This window comes from Catharus ustulatus, chromosome 28 (assembly GCF_009819885.2).
Source record: "Catharus ustulatus isolate bCatUst1 chromosome 28, bCatUst1.pri.v2, whole genome shotgun sequence".
Classification (NCBI taxonomy): domain Eukaryota; kingdom Metazoa; phylum Chordata; class Aves; order Passeriformes; family Turdidae; genus Catharus; species Catharus ustulatus.
This window is the reverse complement of record NC_046248.1, coordinates 4,355,269-4,376,737: the sequence shown is the minus strand read 5'-3', so window position 1 is coordinate 4,376,737 and position 21,469 is coordinate 4,355,269. Positions and strand designations below refer to the sequence as shown.

General features: G+C 46.0%; 1 protein-coding gene across 2 annotated transcripts in view; it reads left to right on the top strand.

Annotated features, from left to right (window-relative positions):
* The window catches only part of ARHGEF12 (Rho guanine nucleotide exchange factor 12), a 70,210-nt gene that overhangs the window by 30,486 nt on the left and 18,255 nt on the right, over positions 1-21,469 (top strand). For both annotated transcript variants that reach the window (XM_033081683.2, XM_033081684.2), the window contains exons 2-22: positions 319-342; positions 1,016-1,104; positions 2,432-2,488; positions 8,648-8,746; positions 9,393-9,442; positions 10,192-10,249; positions 10,933-11,111; positions 11,466-11,543; positions 11,686-11,805; positions 12,288-12,422; positions 13,660-13,731; positions 15,331-15,423; positions 16,035-16,145; positions 16,556-16,654; positions 17,285-17,327; positions 17,458-17,563; positions 18,031-18,168; positions 18,762-18,794; positions 19,568-19,682; positions 20,374-20,479; positions 21,122-21,334. In XM_033081683.2, the coding sequence (XP_032937574.1) occupies positions 319-342; positions 1,016-1,104; positions 2,432-2,488; positions 8,648-8,746; positions 9,393-9,442; positions 10,192-10,249; positions 10,933-11,111; positions 11,466-11,543; positions 11,686-11,805; positions 12,288-12,422; positions 13,660-13,731; positions 15,331-15,423; positions 16,035-16,145; positions 16,556-16,654; positions 17,285-17,327; positions 17,458-17,563; positions 18,031-18,168; positions 18,762-18,794; positions 19,568-19,682; positions 20,374-20,479; positions 21,122-21,334 (2,018 nt within the window). The remainder of the gene's footprint in view (positions 1-318; positions 343-1,015; positions 1,105-2,431; positions 2,489-8,647; positions 8,747-9,392; positions 9,443-10,191; positions 10,250-10,932; positions 11,112-11,465; positions 11,544-11,685; positions 11,806-12,287; positions 12,423-13,659; positions 13,732-15,330; positions 15,424-16,034; positions 16,146-16,555; positions 16,655-17,284; positions 17,328-17,457; positions 17,564-18,030; positions 18,169-18,761; positions 18,795-19,567; positions 19,683-20,373; positions 20,480-21,121; positions 21,335-21,469) is intronic.

The window sequence follows — 21,469 nt, the reverse complement described above, 5'->3', positions numbered from 1 at the left end:
GGAATTCAAGGAAAAAAAAATCCTGGATTCATAAATTCTGCATTTTCCTCAGTTAAAAATACAAATATATTTTTTTCTCCCTTCACATTGTGTTACTTTTGTTACCTGTATAACCCTACCTGGAATAGGTAATTTAATTTCTGCTTTGTTGCACTTGTCTTAAAGATGGCAAGTTCATGGAGTTCCATGAAAATGGAAATTGTTTTTTCTGAGGGTACCACAGAAGTGTAAAATACCTGTAAAAAAAACACACTAATGCTGCTATCAAACCTAATATTGAAAAATAAAAGTTCATTAATTTTTTTTTTTTCTTTTCAGGTTTCCTCTCAAAAAACCTTCGAGGTGAGTTCCTGAAATTTGCTTTTTTTTAAAAATCTGTATTGTAAATTATGCTGCAGCATTTTTGCAGGGGGAATGCTTTTAAAAGTTTAATGTATATACACATATACAAACACAGGCTGTAGGAGCCATTACAGATGTGAGGAAATCAATATCCAGATGGGAAGAAGGTGCCAAAATTAGATTTATTTGGTGTCCTTGGCTGGGGGCTCATTTTACCTGAGATTTGAGATGGCCATGGAAGGAAGGGGACAGGATGTACAGGTGCTTCCCTTCTGGGCATCTTCTAAATCTTTAATTTTGCCATGCTGAGATATTTAGAGTTTGCTGGGAGAGTTAAGATTTCAGGAGGCTTTTTTTTTATTCCCATTAAATTTATTTGGCTTTTAAGATAAAATATGGGCTGATGCTGAGTGATAAAGAGAGTGCACTTGCTGTTACCAATTCTGGAGGTTACCAGGAGTGTTCTGGAACCTTGGATCCTCTCCCAGAGATTTCAGAGGAGATCATTTTCCCCTTCCAATTCAGCCTGGGAATAAATTTTTAACGCGAACTCGATGCCTGGGTTTTAATCTGAATTTCTGGTGGGCAGGCAGAGCTGGGTGAGGTTTGTGTGAGCGCTCAGGCTGCTCCCCTGGGCTCTGGGCTGAGGATTTTGTGTTTTTCTGTGCCCCAGACACGGCAGCATTCTGAGCAGAGAGTCTCCAGCTGACAAGAAGCAGAAGGTTGAACGCTGCAGCAGCACCCACGACTTTGATCCCACAGGTAAAGTCCTAAAATTCAACAACAACAACAAAAAAAAGCACTGGGAAGCAGCATAAAAATGATTTTAATGTGTTGTTCTGCAAAGGCAGTGTGGGCATTGAAATGAATTTTAAACATCTTCATAATCAGCCTGGATTAGTGTATCAGTAAATAATTATAACAACTTCCACTTGCAGCAAAGTAAAGAGGCAAAGAAAATAAAAAAAATTTAGCTGTGAGTTCTTTAGTGAAGTCTGGGCTCAGCCAGGGCTGGGTTTTAATTTTGGGGGGTTTGTTTTGTCCTTCAGCAGATTTTGATCCCTCTCTGCCACTTGCAGAGTGAGTTTGTGACTCATTTGAAGCTGAACACCTCATTTTAAAGGATTTGCCATCCTACTTTTATTGAGTTTATTTTTATTTTAGTTAAATTAGGGAAAAGGGTGCACACAGGATTCTGGTTCTCTCTAAACACTCACCCAGTGCCTGCTCATGAAATTCCTGCCAGGCCCCATGCAAGGTGCATTTTTCCTGGCTGTGCATTCAGGCTGTTCCCTGGGGCTTGGGGAGCACAGGGGAGGTGAAGGGAAGGGGGGCACAGCTTGTGGGATGTGGGGTTTTTTTTTTGTTTATAAATGGTTCCTGCCACTGGCTGTGTGAGTCCTTCTAGTGTGCACAAAATAAAGGAAAATGGGCTTTAAATGCCAGCTCAAAACATCCTGTAAGGGGAAAAAAAAAACTGGTTTAGTTCTCATCTGTTTTTCCTTTGCCCTTTGGGATGGGTAATGTAAAATTATTTCAGCTTGGGGGAGGTCCCAGGCTGTGAACTCGTTTTGTAGAAGGAATTTAATTTCTCCAGAAACAAACTCCAGGAATCCTGTAATCTGAATTTGCAGACAGTCACTCCAGTGCTGAGAGCTGTTAGCTGGCCTGTGCTTGTGCTTTGATAGGGGAACTCTGCAGCTGCAGAAATCCTTCTCTTTTTGAGGGGTGGATTCAGGATGCTGAAATGCTGTGCTGATTATTGACTCTGGGGAGAAACCCTGCCAGAGTCGCTGTGCTTGGACTGGTTTTTATCTGTAGAGAGCTCCTGTGGTTGTGTCCTGGCTCCTGTAACAGATTCTGTGTGCTGTTACCTGTGTCTCCATGTATTATTCACCCCTTATTCCAAGTGCTCCACCTGTGTTTTGTTCACATCTTATTTGTGTTTTGCACGATTTAACCCGATAAATCCAAGTCTGTGTTGTTTTGTTGTTTTTTTTTTTTTTTCATGAAGTTTGTTTTTTTTTTCCTCATGTTTGGTCTCCATATTTTCTATATCTCTCTCTCCTTTTCTCCTGCTCTCGTGCAGATAGCTCCTCCAAGAAGACAAAGTCTAGTTCTGAGGAGAGTAGATCCGAGACGTATGGTAAGCCAAGCCTGCAGCTCCCCCTGGGCAGCTCTGCTTTTCTGTCTGTGAATCCCAGGCTCTCCCCTCCCCTGATCTGCATGGGCTCTGCAGCAGGGACTGCCCTTCCCTCCTGCTTCAGTTCTCAGCTTGTAGTGTGCTGGCTCTGGGAGATGGGACAGAGAGGAGCCAGCTCCCAAAGGGGTTGTGCTGCCAGGAAAGGCTGGGCCACCTTTGGAGCTTGGAGCAAGAAATTCATTCCTGCATCATTTGTAGGTGTTGTCTGTCAGATCCTTGTGACAGAAATGGAAAAATGTGTCTGTGAGTAATTGAACTGGGTGTGAGGATGTGGACTTCCCCATTCTCTGTCCCTGCACTCCTGCAGTAAATGCCCCACATCAGGTTTGGGGTGGGACTGTCCCCACACACCCTGGCCTGTTTGTCCCCTCTGTGGCACTGCCCTGCTCTAATGACTCCCCTTCCAGTCTCTGGGGATATTTGCACTCACACCTTAGAATCTAGAAGGCAATAAATATTCCCAAGTTGTTTTTTGGATCCTGTCAGCATCTTCAGCCCCTTGGGCTTGGGCTGAATGTGGCTGCATTTTTTATTTCCAAGTGTGCAAGTCTTGACTCCAGCCATGGGTTGCCTTCCTTTTCCTTTACTGCCCTTTTTTATTTTAATTCATGTTTAAAGCAGCCTGTGACACTCTCTGATTTTAATCTGTTCAGAAAATTGCTGCTGTGTGATTTTGGATGCAGTGACTCTTCCAGAATCATCAGGTTTATCATTCCACTGGAATAAAACTGCCAGGCGCTCATGGCTGTGCTCCAGCTTCTTAACCCACCTCTGGAACACAAAGTGATGCTGTCAGAGCAAGAAACGCTAAAAAATAACCAAACAACACCAGCCCTGAAGAGTTTAAACCAACACAGGCATGTCAGGAAAAGCTGGTGCAATCTGGGGAGGTGTGTCCTGTTCTTTCTGTGAGATCTCTTCACTTCCCCTGGAATTTTGAATCACACTTTTTTTTTAAAAAAAAAAAGCAGAGTAATATGATAGTCACGTTCCTCAGGGTGTGAGAGTGTTCCTTCAGAGCTGTAAACAGCTTTGGATGGAAAGCTGTCTGGGGGAGAGCTGGCTTGCTGCAGCTTGTCATTGCTCTGCCACCCTGGCAGGGATGGAGCAGGGAAAGGCTGGAAAGGAGCAGGGACAGGGAAGGAGCAGGGAAAGGCTGGAAAGGAGCAGGGAAAGGCTGGAGGAGCAGGGACAGGCTGGAAAGGGGCAGGGAAAGGCTGGAGGAGCAGGGACAGGCTGGAAAGGAGCAGGGAAAGGCTGGAGAGGAGCAGGGAAAGGCTGGAAAGGAGCAGGGAAAGGCTGGAAAGGAGCAGGGAAAGGCTGGAAAGGAGGGACAGGGAAGGAGCAGGGAAAGGCTGGAAAGGGGCAGGGAAAGGCTGGAGGAGCAGGGATTTGAGGATCATTTTGTGGTTTTGGAGCCAGGTCAGTCAGGACAGGGATTTGAGGATGATTTTGTCATTGCTCTGCCACCCTGGCAGGGAAGGAGCAGGGAAAGGCTGGAGCAGCAGGGAAGGAGCAGGGAAAGGCTGGAAAGGAGCAGGGAAAGGCTGGAAAGGAGCAGGGAAAGGCTGGAAAGGGGGAGGGAAAGGCTGGAGCAGAGGGACAGGGAAGGAGCAGGAAAGGCTGGAGCAGCAGGGATTTGGGGGATCATTTTGTGCTTTTGGAGCCAGGTCAGTCAGGAGAGGGCTTTGGGGATCATTTTGTGGTTTTGTAGCCAGGTTAGGACAGGGATTTGAGGATCATTTAGTGGTTTTGAAGCCAGATTAGTCAGGGCAGGTATTTGAGGATGATTTTGTGCTTTTGGAGCCAGGTTAGTCAGGACAGGGGTTTGAGGATGATTTTGTGCTTTTGGAGCCAGGTCAGTCAGCAGAGGCAGAGCCCTGTGCTCATGTTTGCCTGCTGCTGGGGGTTAATGACAGGAAAGGTTTGCTGGGACACCTCTGTGTTTGTCCCTCTGTCCCAGCCTGGCTTTCCACGTGTGCCAGGAACAAAAAACTTCCCAAGTGAGCTCTGGCTTCCTGCAGGTGCTGTCCCCATGCCCAGGATCCCTGGGAGCAGCTCCCACTCATCCTTCCTTTCCAGTGGCCTTGCCCTGCCTTTTGTCTGCTTTTCCCAGGTTTCTGTGCAGTGTGTGCACAGCTCTGCTGTTTGCTTTGGAAGGGACCAAACTATTCCAAACCCTCCAAGTAGAAATGCTGCACTGATATTTTCCTCTCTGCTGACTGGATGGGGGCTGGCCACTGGGAAGGGAATAATAGGGAAGGCTGGAATGACAGCAGGAGCAGGAGGTGTGGCTTTGGGGGCTGTTTGTTCTCACCTCTTGAAAGTTTTAATTCAGGAGCCAGAATTTCTTCAAGTGTGTGAGTGGCTTGGGGGGGCAGAGTGGTCAGGGAGGGAAATTGTTTTGATGTAGAGAAATTAATTTATAGTGGCATGAAGCTCTCAGTGCATTAATAAAGTCATTTGTATATTCAAAAAAATCCAGATTATCAGGAGAGAGAATGAGTGTGGTTTGTTATGCTGTGATTTGGTAATTAGTGCCAGGATCATCTCCCATGATATTTAATCTCTTTCTCTCAAAGTAGCATTTTCATCTCTTAAATGAACTCAAAACTGAAATTTCCTTTCAGGGTGGTAGGTGAGCTATCAGTTTCTGTTTCCTTTTCCTCACAACTTGGTTGCTCTCCAAAAATATCTCCCTTTCTATTTAGCAATCATCAATTTCTGGCCTAAACATTAGCCTGGACTTGGCACAATCCCTTCTACATATTTTCTCCAACTTTGTGATAAGTTTTTGGTTTTTGTTTTGAAACCCCAGATATGAGATGGTTTAAAACTGAAAATTACTCTGCCCAGGTTTGTTTTTGTTTTTTTTTTTTTTTTTTTTTGCAGTCCTTACCAGCTTTGTGTCTTTGTTGTGGCCACCATTTCCCCAGAGAAATTCACCTATATAAAAATCCTGCTTATCTTTGTGGAGCAGCATTTCTGACAATATTTTATAGAACAGAAAGCTTCCCAAATGAAGTGAAACATTTGGCCACTCTCAAAACCCCAAGGAGTTTTGGGTTTTTTTTGTTTATGGAATGATTCATTTCAAATCCCTCCATTAAACTGCATTTTCTTATGGTGGCCTCATGCCCCCAGGGGAGCTTTTAGTTCCCAAAATCCCAAATCTCAGCTCTTGGGAGATGGAATTCACATCCCATGGAATCCCAGGCTGGTTTGGGTTGGCAGAATCCTTAAAGATGATTTTGGGCAGGGACAGCTTCCACTTCCCTGTCCATCCATCCATCCTCACCTCTCATCTCTCACTCAGGTTTTTAGAGTGAAGCCCTGCTCTGCTTATTGCTAAAGAAATTCCCTAATTTGTTAAAGAACTTACAAAGAGGATGTAGAGAGGAGAAAAAAATAAAAATGAGCTTCCCAAAGAAGCTGCTGGACAGCCCAGCTGTGTCTGGCCAGGCTTTGCAGACAATGATTTTGGCCTTGGGGTGTCAGTGACCTTGAGAAGTGCAGACTTTGCCCTTCCACCATCCCAAAGAGGCTCCTGGAGCAGGGCTGGGGAAGGCAGAGGGGCGAGTGCCACCTACTGAAGCTGCTCTCAGCTTGCCTTGCAGTTTTCCTCTCTGCTTTCACTTTTCTTTTTAACCTCTTTAACTCCAGCACAGGTTTGGCTGCTTTGTTGCACTCCTGGCTTGAGGCTACACCAGTGGGTTTGGGGGGAATTTTGATTATTTTTCCTCCAGAATTTTAGGAATCCACTCAAGACACAAACATTTTAAATCATAGCTAAGTGATGTCACCTCACTTTGTAACATAAAGAATCTGTTAAGGAAAGCAAAACTGGGAAAAATATGATAATTTATTTAATTTTGATTAATGTCAGTGATGAATTCTGTTGACTTTTTAATACTCACTGAGTTTCAGCTGGAAAAAGTGAAATATCATGGTGGGACATTTCAAAGTGAGCAGAGTAAAAGCACTGGAGGGGTGGTTCAGGCAGGGGATGCTCTCAGAGCTGATCCAGTTCTGCAGGTCACTGTGTTATCTCCAGGAAATTCCAAATACACTTTGTAGTGATTTTAATGAAGTTATCTCAGTCAAATGTGGTCTCTCCTCCACCTCATTCCAGCTTTTTGTATTGGATTAGGAGAAGGGTTAAGAGTTTGTCCCTTATCTGAAGGAAACAAGTACAGGAAAAGGCAATCATGGACTAATTTCAGGTCCAGTTGTCCTCATTTCAGTTGATTCTCCATTCTAAATTTACAGGTTGGTCTTGGGTGAAATTGAGGCTTGTGGAGTGAAAGAGTTTAACTTGAATAAACTTGAATTAAAGTCATTTATACTCTGCCAGGTCAGTTTTGTTGCATGGGCACTGCTTTGGCATCAGGCTCATCCAAGGAGGAAGTTTTTCAGTAAATCCAAGGATTATTGCTTGTGGAGGAAAAGAAATCCAGTAGCAGGGGAGACTCAGGGCTCTGCTGTGGCTTTAAACAAGGCCAGTGCTGGTATGAAAAGCTGAGTTTAGTGCTCACTGATGGGGCTGGCAGAGCAGCAGCTTCCCTGCAACAGCAGCAGGTCCCACACCCCAGCCCCGGGCATCATTCTTGGGAAGTGAGACCTGGAGAAGCTGGGTCCTGTAAAAGCAGCAGGGAGAGCCACCCTCACTTCTCATTGGGGTGAGAGGTGGGGGGATTTTCCTGCCATCCCTCCCCCAGCCCTGCAGGTGCCAGCCATCCCATGCTTTGCCCCTGCTTTGTTGGCAGGAGGGGAATTCCTGGGATGTGATGGTGCTGCAGAAATCCTGGAGTAGTTTTTCCACACTGGAGCAGAGCAGGACTGGCTGGGCAGGCAGTGTTGGCTCTGGAGGCTCCTCATTTCCATGGGGAGCTGCTCCAGAGCAGTGTGAGACAGGAATGATTCCTGCTCTGTTCCCATTCACACCTTCAAGCTCATTCCAGACCAGCCAGTCTGGCTGGGACAGCACCTTCCCAACTCCTGGGTTCCCTCCACACCAAACTGAGCTGCTGGAATCTGATTTGGGAGAGCTCTGATTTCCTTCTCGAGGTGCCAGTGTAGGAATTGTGCCTGCTGTGCCTTTAGAAATGGAAAAGCAAAGCAAGCTGTTGGAAATAAGGGTGATGGAAATAAAAGAACATTGGAGGAGCATTTACAGAGTTCCTGAAGTCACTTTTCAGGATGAGGGCTCCCTTGTGGGAGGCTTTTTGCAGCTGCTCCTAGGGAAGTGCTTGGCAAGGAAAATTCCAGGCTGCTGCTTGCCTGTGCTTTTACTTTCCCTTATTTCATTTCCAGGTGAACAAAAGACATCCCCAGCATTCCACCTGGTCCAAATGCTGCACCTACTAAATGAATTTATCTCAGCATTTGTGTTCACATTATACTGAGTGTACCAGGAAACAAAACAAGTTGCCTTTGATGTCTCACAGCAAATTAAAGGAGGGGCACATTCAAGCTCATCTCCTGGGATTTTGGTTTTATTTCAGAAGTTCTGCTCAGGACAGTTCAGTGTGGCTTTTTCACCTCTGCTGTTCTGCACTGTGCAGTATTTCACCTGGGCCAGAAGGTGCCCCAGGAGGAGATTTTGGCTGAGAATTGGGAGAACATTTCCTGATCAATAAATCAGTTTTAGCCCAACCCTTTCATGTCACACTGAGGGATTTGTGCTTCTGTTTTAGAGCAGCTTGTAGGAGCTGTGAGCTGTGAGAAGCTGTTTCATTGAAGCAGCTGTGAAGCTTTGGTGGTGCAGCAGCACCCAGCACCCTCTGAACCATTAATGCAGACCCAAGAAATCCTGCTCATTGGTGTGGGGACTGCTGCTCTTCTTGAAAAGCTGCTTTTCCCTCAGGTTGTCTGGTGTGCCAGAGCTGTCTGCATCTCTGTTTTGTGTAACTGGAGCGATAAGCTTGACCTGTCTTGACATCCCTCTCCATTTCTGGACTGCTGCCCTGTTCCTGTCTCTCCTATATTTTCCCTGTGTTGTCCCCGTTCCTCTGAGTGCCCTGTGATGATTCTGGGAGGATAAACTTTTGGACTGATGCCTGGCTTGTGTCTCTTTGTGTTGCTGTGGCCCTGTGTCCCCAGGCCTGGTGCAGAGGTGTGTGGTGATCCAGAGGGATGAGAACGGCTTCGGGCTGACGGTCAGCGGGGACAACCCCGTGTTCGTGCAGTCTGTCAAGGAAGGTGAGAGCATCCCCCAGCCCTGCCAGCTCCCCCTGGGGTCCTGGAAATGGCTATGGGTACAGCAGAGAGATCCCAAACTCTTCTTGGGGAGGGATGTGCAAGGTCAGGGAGTTTATGGACAGAAGGAGAGGACTCAGCCTTTAGCTGTGCCAGGGGGAGTTTGGGTTGGACATCAGGAAAAAATTCTTCACTGAAAGAGTGATTGGGGATGGAATCACCTGCACAGTGAGGTGGTGGAGTCACCATCCCTGGAGGTGTTTAAAGCAAGACTGGATATTGCTCTCAGTGCCATGGTTTGGTTGATGAGGCTGTGTTGGGTCATAGGTTTGATGAGGATGTGTTGGGTCATAGGTTGGATTTGATGATCTCAGAGTTCTTTTCTGATCTGTTCATTCTGTGATCCTGTGGGTTTGGAGCTGGCCCAGGGGAGGAAATGACTCCTTGGGATGTGGTGGGATCGTGTCCTGCTGTATCCAGAGCCAGGTGAAAGCAAAACTGTTCTACACCTGATGCCCAGAGATTTTACTGGCAGAGGAAGCTTGGCTGGGTGCAGCAGTGTTTTGCATGTTTTACAGAAGTCTTAAAACCATTTTTACTATAAATGATTGTATTGAAAGAGGAACTAAGTGATTTCTTGCCTCTGCAGATGGAGCAGCCATGCGGGCTGGAGTGCAGACAGGTGATAGAATTATCAAGGTAAGGCACTGAAATTGTCAGGGACATGGGTGCTTTGTTTTAAATGAGCTCTTTCTGTGGAAAAAATGGCATTGCTGTGTCTGCTGTGGTGTTTGCATTAGGAAGAGTCTAAGCATCCCTGTTCTGGGGATGACTCTCCTCCAGATCCTCATTTCAGGATTTTATGGCCAAATTCTGCATCCTGCCAGCTTCAAGTATCACAAATCCAATAAAACCAGAAATGGCAGGGAAGAGAATGAAAGCAGAGCTGTTAATAATGACTTGTAAATAACCAGCCTGCCTGAATTGTTGTTTTCTCCCTAACTGCTCCCACATCCCTGTTCTTTTTTAGTCCCAAGCAAGTAAGAAATCAAGTCAGTATCTTAAAAGACTCTAAACTATCACTGCAAAATGCTGCAGCAGCTCCTGACACAAATGGAGCTGGGAATTCAACCAGGCATTGAAATTAATGAATTAAATTAGCTACCCTGTTGTTTTTCTGCCCAGGCAGAGATGGATTGCCTTTTTTTTGTTTTTGTTTTTGTTTGTCTTCTTGCTCGAGTTCTTTTGGAGTGTGCACAGTTTTCTTCTTGCAGAGCTCTGCTCACTGAGATAAACTTTTAGAAGGATAAATAATTTATCTGGTAATGCCTTGAAAGAGGCAGTAAGGGACATGGGGGAGAAGAAAATGCTGCTGTTCTTCTGTGGAATGTGTGGAATTGCTTGGAAACCAGGAGGAAAACACTGAATTTTGTCCCCTCCCTGCCCAGGTGAACGGGACTCTGGTAACACACTCGAACCATTTGGAGGTGGTCAAGCTGATCAAGTGTAAGTAAAGGCAGGTGGCTCTTGTGTCACCTTGAAAGTGTGTGACAGGCATCATTCCAAGGGCCCAAGTGTCACCCAAGTGACGTTCCAAGTGTCACCCAAGTGACAAGGGTGAGGTCCACACTGACAGATCGAGGGAGTGTGTGAAACAGGGAAGTGAAATCAAAATTATTTTGACATCCTGAAGCTGATACATTCTCCTGGAGCTTCTCCTTAACCTAATGTTTGGATTGCCACCAAGCCTTGCCCATCTTTTATTTCTGCCTTAAATACCCCAGCTGGGCTGGCACTTGATGTGAAATGCTGTGTGATGCCTGCACAGCACTACAGGAAATGGTTCCTGTATTTTCTGCATTTTCTGCTGCATTTTCTTCTCTGAAGAAGGAGGTGGTGCTGCTTCCTTCCAGCCTGGTGTGGTTTATTTTGTGTGTGTGCACTGGAAATGAAACCTGCTGGGCTGGAAATCAGATTGCTTGCTTTCAGAAGGGTTGATGGTCATGAAAATTTTTGGAATATCTGAAATTTAAACGGATTTGTAACCCAGGTGCACTGGTTTGGAGGAGGGATGGTGTGAGTTCTGTCTGTAGAGGAACATAGAGGTGTCCCTGTGTGTGACCTGTGCCTGTCCTTGTGTCCCACAGATGTCCCTGTGTGTGACCTGTGCCTGTCCTTGTGTCCCACAGCAGGTTCCTATGTAGCTCTCACTGTCCAGGGGCGCCCTCCAGGGTCGCCCCAGATTCCCCTGGCGGATTCTGACGTGGATCTGGCAGCTTTTGGGCATATGTCTCCCATCATGGCATCCCCCCACTCGCCTGGCACGTCAGGGAATGCAGAAAGGATCACCAGCCCAGTGCTCATGGGGGTAAGCTTTGAGGATCCCTTTCCAAAAGGACAAATGGAGTCAAGTTTTGGCCTGAATTTTTTGTTTTTTGCAATGGGATTTTTGTCCTGTCAGTGGGTATTTATTCACTTATGAAAAAGCATTTTGTGAGTAAAAATATCCAGTCTGATAGAATAGAAATAGAGGTTTTTCAAGTGTTGGTGACTGTTCAGTATTAGGGAACAATGCCTAGGATGGGGTTGGAAATTTGAGTTGGTTCTCCTAGAGCTTTTCAGAACCCATGGTTAGGAGGTAGGTGAAAAATGTGCATGCCCATTTTCCTTACCTGTCCAGCTCCCCCAACAAACCCAACCTTAACCTCTCTCTATTTCCTAGGAGGAGAATAACATTGTCCACAACCAGAAGGTGGAGATTCTGAGGAAGATGCTCCAGAAGGAGCAGGAGAGGCTGCAGGTACTGGGGGAAGTGATGCAAAGAGGGGCAGTTAAATCACAATTTATTAGCAGAGCAGTGTGGAACAGACTCTCTGTAGCAGCTCCTTGGCTGTGCAGATGTGCAGGTGCTCTTTGAAGAGACACCAAGAATTGTTTTGCAGTTCCTGCAGGAGGAGTACAGCCGAGCCCCCTCCACCCGTGGGCTCAAGGAGATCCAGGAGGCAAAGAAACACATTCCTCAGCTGCAGGAGCAGCTGTCCAAGGCCACGGGCTGCTCTCAGGTAACACAGGCCCAGCCTGGCTGGGGAGTGCTCCAGGCACAGCCCTGGGGGTTCATGAACTGCTGGACAAGCTGTTTGGGCAGGCAGGCTGAGGTTTGAAGCTGGCACTGCACATCCAGCCAGGATTTTACAGCAGGCTCTCAGCTCCTCTCTGAAAAACCTGCTTTTAAGAACAAGTGCAAGCAATGATGTGTTTGTTATCTGTCAGTGCAACTCAAAGTACACCCATGATGTCATTCTTGGAAGCTTTAAACAATTTTGTTTGAAAAAAAAAAAAATGTAGGCTGTGTCATTTCCCCCTCTTCCCTTGTGTTAAAAGTGCTGAAAATTTGGTTGTTTTGGTTAAAAATGTGGTTGTTTTCTCTTAGAAAAGCACTGCAGCTGTTTCTAGATAAATTGAGAAGGTTTTATGAGCAATGTGAGCTAGCTGGGTTGATGTTGAAGGATGGTCTCTTGAACACTGTGCTGTGCCATGTTTGCAGGATGGAGTCCTGTCCTCCAGGTCGGTGTCAGAGTCGCTGCAGATCAGCGAGGGGGAGGCAGAGAGTGGGGACAGTGGCAGCAAACTGGATTTCAGTGGTGACAGCCCCTCCAGACCCAACAGTGACATTGCTGATGTGAGTGTGAGCAGCCCCAGGGCTCTGCTTCTTTGTGTGTCTTGTCCTGGGTTACTCTGCATCACTGCTCAGAACCTTTTCCCTGCTGGTGTTAGAGACTGGGAGAGAATAAATGTTGGGGTTTTTTCCAGGATTGGATTATCCTGGCATTAATCCCTGTAACCAGACAGAGAAAGATGGATGCAGCATCCTGCTCAAACCCATTTGCCAATTAGAGCATCTTTGCAGGGAATATTCCAGCTGCAGCACCGTGACTCAGAGCCAGGCAGCTTGCCCTGAAAGGGGAATCTGAAATTCTTCCTCTACCAAGCCAGCTTCAATCCTGCCACCAGCAAGGACTCTTGGTGTGCTCACTCATTAGTTATCAATCTGTGTGCTCCTGTGCTCTCCCTTGCTGCCTAATCCTTAATTAAGTCTCTATCTGATTAGTGCAGGGGAATTGAGACTCTCTGCTTGGATTTGGCCTAAGTTTGTTGATTAACTTAAGGATGTCAGAGCTAAATTTGTCCCAGCAGGTGGAAGTGAAAGGGAGGTGGGTGAGATGGGAGCATCCACCACTCTGTTTTGAAACATTTCCACTCCAAATCTGACCAGATCCCATTCAGTACTTGTGTTTAATAAATGCACAACAAAATTCATCATAATCTTCCTAATAATCATCATCCTGTCAGCACTGGAGATGGTATTTGATCAGAGCAGGTGATTGGCACATCAAACATTCCAGCTTTTCAATCCAGCTCTGAGAAAATCTAGGATCAGGGGTGAAAGAAACCTTTGGAAGTGAAAGGAGTTCTGCAGCTGGGAAAGCAGCAGCCTGAGCAGTGTCCTGGCTGGAAAAACCTTGGGACACTCTGAAGATGAGGCAGCAGCACGAGGTTTTTGCAAATAAGGCTCTGCTGGGCTTCCTGAGCTAGAGGATTGCTGGCAGATGGGAGAAGAGAGAGAGCTGTGAGAAAAGGTGGAGAGAACAAGGATAAATCCTTGCTGGGGGTTTTACAGCTCTGCTGTTGCTCACTGTCTCCAGATTTCTCACCAAAACTTCTGCATTCACTTGAGTTTTGGGGTTTTTTGTTACACTGTGCACATAGGACACAGATTTTACTCTGGTTTTTCACACCTCCTTTTCCTGTGAGAAAGGAGAAGTTTTTGCCTGTTGTGGCTGGCAAATTTTACTGTGCAGTTCTCCCTTTCCTGGATTTGCTGGGACTTACCAGAACTGAACTTCCCTCTTTCCCAGAGTCCTCGCAGTGGCCTGAAGGAGAGGATTTATCCAGATGAGAGCCCAGAAAAGGCTGAGCTTCAAGATACTGTGAGTACAAACCATCAAGTGTCACACCAGCATCTCCTCTAACAGCCCCATTAAAATCTTGCTGCTTTCCCCCACTTTCTAAATGGAGCATGCCTGAACTTTGCTTTAGAAAATAAAATGCAATTAAAGTGGTGCAGGGAAAGTTAATTAGCTGAGTAAATGTTTATGGAGCTTAAGAGCAGGGCCATTTAGAGGCAAGCAGCACCTAACCAGCAGTGAAACAGCTGGGCCTGGAATGAGGAGAGCACTTGAACGTGGTTTATTCCTTGAGTCCAACCTTTCTTCAGGATGTTCACTCATTTGGGGGCTGCCATTTCCAGCAGGGCTACAAGTGCAGCTTGTGGATGTGTGAACACATCATCATCCCTGGCATGGCTCCTGAATTCTCCCTCCCCTCTCCTGCCTGTGCTCCCTGAGCCACAGTTCCCCTCTGTGTGCTTACTGTGCTCCAAGGTGATGCTGCTGCTCCTGACCCACATGATTTGATGTTTGGGAGTACAGTAATTTCACAATTATAAGCTGCACCATTTTGACTAAAATTTTGGTCCGAACCCAAAGTGCGGCTTATAATCAGGTGCGGCTTCTATATGGACAAAGAATGAAAAGTTGCTGTTTTAGTTTGGAGGACAGGTGTCTACTGAGAAAGGCAGGAGCTTCTCTTTGAATGGAGAATGTAAACCCCCTCCCTCCAAATTATTATCATTTTGAAATCAAGGGGCTCTCAGGCAAAGATATGGGAATTAGGAATAACAGTTCTTTACTAGGGAAATTAAAATAGAAATACAGCACTACAAAGAACAAACCCCAAACCCTGACACAGTCAGAGTACAGCCTGACACCCGTCAGGCAGGGTGTTGGCAGCAGTCCCATCCCATGGTGGCTGCATCCTCCTGCAGTGACAGATGTGGCTCAGCTGGAGCAGTGCTCCTGTACAAGGTGCAGTTTCCCTCCGGAGCTCCAGTGGTGATGTGGAGAAATCCGGTTTTCCTCTGGAGTCCAGTGGAGAAAGGGGCTCCCTTAGTGTCCCAAAACCTCTGTTTTTATCTTGGTAAGAAATGTTGGGCTCTTCCCCCTGGCTGGAGCAACTCCCAATGGGATGCAGTAATTTTATCAGTCCCACAGTGGGACTCAATGGCCATGAGCAGAAAATGACTGGCTGGAGGAAGGATGGGCTGTGAAAAGATAAAGAACACTGCCCCAGCTGGTTTATAAAACATGGCCATGAACAGGAGATATCCCATGAGATAAAGAACAATGCCCCAGCTGGTTTATAAACCATGGCCATGAACAGGAGATATCCCATGAGATAAAGAACACTGCCCCAGCTGGTTTCAATGGATGGCCCATTAGCAGAATATCTCCCACAGAGATCAGGATCACTGCCCCACCCTCAACAGATGGTGATAGAACAGAAACCTTTGATCACCCTCTATTATAATGTGCGGCTTATAATCATGAAATTACTGTATTTGAATCCTGGGAGAATCTTTTGGGAGGGGAATCCAAGGTGGAGTTGAAGAATTAAAGTGCTCAGAAGATCTCCAGGTTGCACTGGGAGGGACAATCACACCCTGTGCTTTTCTTGCTTCTCTTCCCCAGGATTCCCAGTCCAGTGTTGGGAGTCCCCTGTCCCGAGTGGGGACTCAGATCATTGGAGCAGAGGATGATGATTTTGACACAGAGCAGGAGCAGGTGGGAATGGATTTTTTTTCCTTTTTTAGCCTTTTTTCCCCAGCATCCAGAATTATCTTCCCCTGTTTCTGCTCATTTCTTGTGTGGTGAAATAAGGATTTGGGAATGGGATTCCTGTTGTTGCTGAACTTTCCAAATAGAAACATTTGGGGAGTTTGACAATATCCATCTCTGAGTCTGTTATTTTTCTGTCTTCTCCAAACTCCAAGCTTACTAGGAATTAATTTGCCTTATTTAATTTTCTTTATTTTTTTTAAATCTTGAATTATTGTCACAGCAGCAGAGCTACTACACATTGACTCTTGAATTATTTTAGCTGTCCTTTCTCTTTTTCCTGAAAAATTCAGATGAAATTCCTTGTGTCCCTGCAGCTGTCCTTTCTCTTATTCCTGAAAAATTCAGATGGAATTCCCTGTGTCCCTGCAGATGATTTCAGCTGTCCTTTCTCTTATTCCTGAAAAATTCAGATGGAATTCCCTGTGTCCCTGCAGCTGTCCTTTCTCTTGTTCCTGCACAATTCAGATAAAATTCCCTGTGTCCCTGCAGATGATTTCAGCTGTCCTTTCCCTTGTTCCTGCACAATTCAGATGCAATTCCCTGTGTCCCTGCAGATCAATGGGCAGTGCAGCTGCTTCCAGAACATCGAGCTCCTGAAATCGCGGCCAGCTCACCTGGCTGCTCTCCTGCACCACGTGGTGTCCCAGTTTGATCCTGCAGCACTGGTGAGAAGCTCTGGAATTGTTCCCCTGGCTCACATTTTGGGAATCTTCACCAGGATTTACCAGATTTTGTGTGGCACTCACTGCCATCACCTGGCAAGGAGGGAAATGCAGACCTGAGGGTGATAAATCCTCATTTATAAATGGAGTAACACCAAAAGAATTGTTTCCTTTGCATCTGGCTGCTTACAAATAATTATTTATCTCCTGAAAGCCTCTCATTCCACCCCAAGGTGTGGGATTAGTTGTCTTCAGGGAGGGTTTGACCTCTGTGTGCTCCTCTTCCCTCTCCCCCCATTGCCAGGAAAGGAAAGGTTTCAACCCAGCACTGCTGAATTCCTTGAAATACTGCAAAGAAAACTTGGGAGTTTTCATGGTTTTCACCTCATTTCTTGGCCTCCTGTTCCCCACAGCTGTGCTACCTTTACACAGACCTGTACAAACAGACCAACTCCAAAGAGACCCGCCGTGTTTTCCTGGAGTTCTACCAGTTCTTCCTGGACAGAGCTGCAGTAGGTTCCACTTGTTGTCCTCATTTTCACACACATCCAGCAAGTTGACTTTGACCTTTCTCCACTCACCTGAGCTGCAAAAAGCTAAGGGGGGTTAAATCCCTCCAAAAGAAATAGTTTTAAAAATCAAAATCTGAATGATGCTTAATAAATAACTTCATAAAGTGTAATAATGTAATAAAAGTTCTAAGTGCTTTTGTTGAAGTGTTAGCAGGAAAATTAATGACTTCAGATGCCTGGTAACAAAATAAATCCCAGGGGATTTGGTGGAGATAGGAGAAATAATTTAGTGATAGGTAAGCAAGTTCTGGCTCTTCTACATTGCTTTTAGTTAATAATTGCTGTGGGTATTGATGTGGCTGTTCCAGGGATTGGGAAATTTTGTGTCTGTTGGAAAGCTGAGGAAATTCTCTGCTGTCATCAATTAGACTCCCAGAAACTGAAACAGAGGTTTATATACCAGATATTCATCTGAAATAATCCTGAATATATTCATGGCAGTCTCCCCTTTTCCAACCAGCTCAGATTGGATGATTTTGGGTTTTGAGGGAATTCCCTGGCAGGATTTGTGTTTTTTACTGGGGTGCTGGTTTCTCTGTTGGTTCTCCCAGCCTTTCTTTCCTTTTGCAGAACCTGAAAGTCCCAGTTCCAGATGAGATCTCCTTGGAATTAGGTAGGGTGGTGTGCTTGTGGCAGTGAAAGGCAGAGGGTGGCTTAATTCAGGGAAATGACTTTAATGAAGTCATTTATTGAAGGTGGGGACTGTTCCCAGAGGAATAATTGATGAATTTTGTGCCTGACAGACAGGAGAAGGCCAGAGCTCCTCCCTGAAGAGCTGCACCGCCAGTTCATCCAAACCATGCAGGACAAAGTCTGCCCAGAGGTTCAGAGGAACCTGGAAGATTTCAGGTACCAAAAGCTCCCTGTGGAGTTCCCATTTAATTCATATTTGATTTGAGTGACATAGAATTCCTCTTAGATTGGGTAGGAATACACCAGAAATGTACCCTGTGGCCAATCTTTAAATCAAGTCATCACTTGCAATCCTAGAGCTTGGGTTCTTCATTCCTTGAAGCTGTGAAAATGTGTTTTCCTTGGTATTGTTATAAATCTCTTACTGATAGTGTTTATAATCAGCTTGTATTTTTTTTTTCCTTCCCTCTCCCCTTTGGGCAGGGAATAATCCCCTTTACAGAGCTGTCACAGGCATGGAGTACAAGTTGATAATTAATTTGCTTTTTCACCAAGCTCAGCAATGAATGATTTCAATCCCTAAAAACCAAACACCCTAAAGCCCCTCTGTGACTGTGTGGGACACCCTGAGTGTCCCAGGGCAGTGTCCAGCTGCAGGCTGGGTGTTCTGTGCCCTTTTGCAGGCAGAAGAGGAGCATGGGGCTGACCCTGGCCGAGGGGGAGCTGACCCGGCTGGACGCCGAGCGCCTCCGCGACCGCAACGCCGTGGAGAAGGAGAGGAGCTGTGCAGAGCAGATCATTGCCAAAATCGAGGAGGTCCTGTAAGTGACAGCAAAGAGGAGAAAATAACTGTGATGGTGTGGGGAAAGCAGGGTGAAAGGATTGGGGGATGGATTGGTGTTGCTGTGTTGGGGTTTCTGCCCTGTGAGGTTTGTTGGGTAGGGACAGGCAGGGCTGAGGGTGATAAATCCTCATTTATAAATGGAGAAACGCAAAAAGAATTGTTTCCTTTTCATGGGGCTGCTTACAAATAATTATTTATCTCCTGAAAGCCTCTCATTCCACCCCAAGGTGTGGGATTAGGCAGCAGGGAGTGAAGGCTGCTCTGGCCAGGAGGCTGCTGTGGAACAGTGCAGGGGATGCTGCCACTGTCAGCTTGTGCATTATTACATCAAAGCCCTTTTCCTGTAGAAACAACAGCTTCACAAGCCATTTTCTCCTTTTTAATGTGGGCTGAATCCAATTTCCACAGCTGAACCTTCATTTTCGAGTCTTGATTTTATTTTTTTTTCCCCTGCTGGGACTGCTGAACATTCTAAAGGACACTTCAACACAACTACTGATGCTCTGGTGGGATGGGACCGGGTGTTAATTGGGTTTGGAGTTTCATTTTAAAACCCTTTTTTGTTTGTAGGATGACATCTCAGCCTCTGGAAGAAGACAAGAGGTAATGGGAGCTGTGCTGAGCTGTGGAACACGACAGCCCTCTCCTGGCTGTTCTCAGCTCCTCAATCCCCTGGCACAAATCACTGCAATTCAGAGCAGCAGCCTCTTCTCTGCTGATATTTGTTGCCTGTGTTTCACATCTTAAAAATTACTGTCACTGAGAGTTCCTGTTTATTTTTGTTTTGTGCTGTAACTGCTTCAATCTGCTCTAACATTTATTTTCTGTGTGTGCCTTGTCCTGCTCAGTTTTTATCTGAGCAGCTTTTCCTCCACTCTTTGCAGTAACCTTTTACTGCTGCTTGTTTTTGCCATAACTCAAATCTATAATGTGACATCAAATGTGGCTTTAGTGTAGAATTTTAGGACCTTCTGTGTAATTCTCAAAATTGTATTTTCACCTCCTGGGGCTTCTGTGCCTTTTGTCATGGAATGATTTGGGTTGGGAGTGAAGATGATTTAAAGATGATTTAATTCCGTTGTCCCAGGGTGCTCCCAGCCCTGTCCAACCTGCCTTGGGCACTTCCAGGGATCCAGGGGCAGCCACAGCTCCTCTGGGCACCCATCTTTATTCACTCCATAATTTACAAAAAGATAAATTCTGGTGTTGGCTGAACCTTCCCATTATCCATGGGAATTTATTTCCGTTCATTTCATACTTTCATTTAAAAATTAATTTCTCAATAGAACCTCAGCACTTGACCTTGATTTTATTGACTCAGAGTATTTTCCCAATATATTTCTGTTAAACCTCAGTGGTTTTTCTGTGTTTGGCAGCTCCACCATGCAGTATGTGATCCTCACCTACATGAAGCACCTGGGGGTCAAAGTGAAGGAGCCTCGGAACCTGGAGCAGAAGCGGGGCCGGATCGGATTCCTGCCAAAGATCAAGGTAGTGCTGGATTTGTGTGCAATTCAAACCTCAGATTTGCAGGAAAAAAATTAAAAATCATTGTGATTTTTCCACTGTTTCAAGAAGAGCTGGGATTGCTGAGCTGCACAGCAAAGCTAAGGGCTGAAATTGTTGAGCATCTGTTGGCAGATGTGAGATTTGGAAATAATTGGAATTATTTCCTTTATCTCTACCCCTGAGTTCACCTTGTTTTTCACAGTTATTAAAACTTTGGGGGAGGAATGTTTCATACAACACAATTTTGAACCATGGGAGGATCTCATTAAAGCTGCTGCCTTGTTTACTTCAGGTTTTTTTCTAGAGAAATTTGCCCAAACCCTCCTGGTTTGCAATGCAGGAACGCTCTTTTCCCTGCCACCCCCACTTTTCCAGTTATATAATGAATATTTCCACCAAAACTTCATCCCTGTGGGTGTGATCCCTTGTCTCCCACAGCATGGGGGTGTATCTGGTCACAGTAGCTCCATATTTCCATCAGCATTTCAGCTTCCTTTGATATATTAAGAGAGTTTCAAGCAGTTCTGCACCAACTGTGAAAAGGTGAAACAGTGTGAAACCTTTTTGAAGGTTGTGTCCTCTCCCTTCTGCAGCTTTAAAGAATTCATTAAAATCTCAGTGAACAGCTGGATTTGAGGCAGTGAGTGATGAGTTTGCTCTTCTTTACCTGCAGCAAAGCATCAAGAAAGAGAAGGAAGGAGAGGAGAAAGGGAAGAGGAGAGGCTTCCCCAACATTCTGGGGCCCCCAAGGAGGCCAAGCCGACACGACAGCAGTGCAAGTACGTCAGCCCAGGAAACCCCTGTGCCCTGAGAGCCACAGAAAATCCCTGCTGCCTTGAAAAATCCCTAATTCCTGCCAGGAACCCTTATTTCCCCCATCCCTCCCCTCCTAAACCTCCTCCCAGCCATCCTGCCTCACCCAATCCCAGTTGTCTGAATTTGGACCCCACTTCTCCCCATTCCCTTGGGAGAATTTGGATTTCACTTCTCTCAAATCCATTGGGAGAATTTGGACCCCACTTGTCTCAAATCCATTGGGACAATTTGGACCTCACTTGTCTCAAATCCATTGGGAGAATTTGGATCTCACTTCTCTCAAATCCATTGGGAGAATTTGGATCTCACTTCTCCCAATTCCCTTCCATCCCTGAGGGGCTGTGGAATCGAATTTTGGGCTGGGATTGAGGCACATTGGGGTCAGATGGAGTGATTTTCAGTAGGATTGAGTGATTTTCAGTAGGATTGAGTAATTTTCATTAGGATTGAGTGATTTTCATTAGGATTGAGTGATTGATTTTCAGTAAAATTGAGCGATTTGAACTTTGTTGTTAAAATCTGGTGTTGAAGATGCACAAACCCGTCTGGCTCTGAATTGCTGCTTCTCCCAGCACTGCAGAAGTCATTCCAGTCTGTCTGCTCAGTTGGCAGGGCCATGGAGATGCAGAAGCCCAGGCACCCCAAGCACTCCCCCACAGCCTCCTCTGTGAGCCCCGAGCCCCCCGAGTCCGGCAAGCTGCGGCAGAGCGGCTCCTCCAGCGACGGCACCGACGGCCCCTACCCCCCTGCCAACCCCATGTCCCCCCTGGCTATGGGGCCCTTTGCCTCTCCAGAGGGCAGCAAGGACAGTGACACAGGTAGGGTGGCATGAGCAGTGGTTTAAGGTCTGTGCTGTGCACAGGATGTGCAGAGCACTGATGCAATGAGCTGGGCCAGTTGGGAAATGCGTTGATGTCATTAGAGCTGCTTTTCCTCACCTTAATCAGCTTTCC